The sequence below is a fragment of the Penaeus monodon genome, chromosome 19, assembly GCF_015228065.2.
Source record: "Penaeus monodon isolate SGIC_2016 chromosome 19, NSTDA_Pmon_1, whole genome shotgun sequence".
NCBI classification, from domain to species: domain Eukaryota; kingdom Metazoa; phylum Arthropoda; class Malacostraca; order Decapoda; family Penaeidae; genus Penaeus; species Penaeus monodon.
Genome location: NC_051404.1, coordinates 11,035,227 through 11,036,556, shown reverse-complemented (window position 1 = coordinate 11,036,556; position 1,330 = coordinate 11,035,227). Strand labels below are relative to the sequence as shown.

The following is a 1,330-nucleotide window of genomic DNA, read 5'->3' as shown; positions in this document are numbered from 1 at the left end:
GTGTCACTATTATAAAGATATCCAATTTTAAGTGTACAACAGACATTTAATAAGGTTAACATGCAGTCAAAATGGGTCACATTGAAAGAAATTCAACAAATTTAAAACTAAATATGACAGTAGTACATAATATGACATAATGAGTTTTCATGGGAGTTATTCAAAGATTTGTGCAATATAATTTACCCCCATGATAATTTAAAACAGAAACAAATAAAGATTTTAGGACATACATTGTTTTGTGCTTCTCCCTGTACTTGAAGTATCCTATATTTTGGAATATCAGTTATATCCTAAATACTTTCTTGACTCCATTTATGAAACAAAAAAATATGACTAGTAACTACTATATTTATGCTTGGTCTTTTTTATTTGTCAGCATAACTTGGTTGCTCTTCTTTAGAGGCTGAGTGGGCAAAATCCAAATATCTAATCTGTTTGATTATCTTCAGCTGTTTGAGAGAACACTGCACCAGTATGACAAGCTGCGCAAAAGAGAAGCTTTCTTGGAACAGTTCCGCAAAGAGGCCATGTTTGCGGAGAGTTTGGACGAGCTTGACAGTTCCAGGGAAGTTGTGCAGCAACTTGTGGATGAGTACAAAGCAGCAACAACACCTGACTACCTCTCTTGGGGTCTCAATCAAGATGCTGCAGAGGCTTAGGGTCACGGTGCACAAAAATGGAATTGACAAAAAGCTTTAAATAACAAACATTTTGTCATTCATATTTGAATGGTGTATGTTGTGGAAAAACATGTGTCTTTGCTTGTTTTATATACTTGTTTATCTTGCCAATATATGTGATTTGAGAATTTAAGTACAGTGTCTTTGTGTATATAGTGAACCAGGTGTTTTGGGATAAGGGCATACAAGCTGTTCATAAACATGCCTAGATCTAGCTTTCACTCATTTTTTAACTTCCTATTCAGTTGGAGAGTTAAGGGCCTTTTCAGAATATGCTGAGTGATAGTAATAGAGGGAAATCTTGTGGGAGAGAGAGGCACTACATTATAGTAGCCTTTCTTTAGAAGTTCATACCTTATATAACATCAAAGCCATGGGGAACCTTCATCCCAGTGCCATAAAAATGTTGATGATATGACCAGGAAACTGATCATTAAAGATTGTATTTTTATTTTTATATTGCAATTGGTGGTAGGAGTTTGAATCTTTCACATGCTATGGCCAATGATTTTGTTGTACCAGACAATGGTGTTTTAGCATACACATTCGTAAAATAATGCAGGTGCCCTGTGCACAGGCTTGCTTATGCTAATTAATGTCCACAGAGGATTATATAATCTGCTAAAGAAAAAAGAGAATAGGTGTAG

At 35.2% G+C, this 1,330-nt stretch overlaps 1 protein-coding gene across 1 annotated transcript in view; it reads left to right on the top strand.

Moving 5' to 3' along the window:
• LOC119585056 (tubulin gamma-1 chain) overlaps positions 1-1,330 on the top strand; it is a 9,384-nt gene extending 8,054 nt beyond the window's left edge. Inside the window, exon 8 of the mRNA XM_037933674.1 lies at positions 453-1,330. Within this exon, the coding sequence (XP_037789602.1) occupies positions 453-662 (210 nt within the window). The 3' untranslated portion in view covers positions 663-1,330. The remainder of the gene's footprint in view (positions 1-452) is intronic.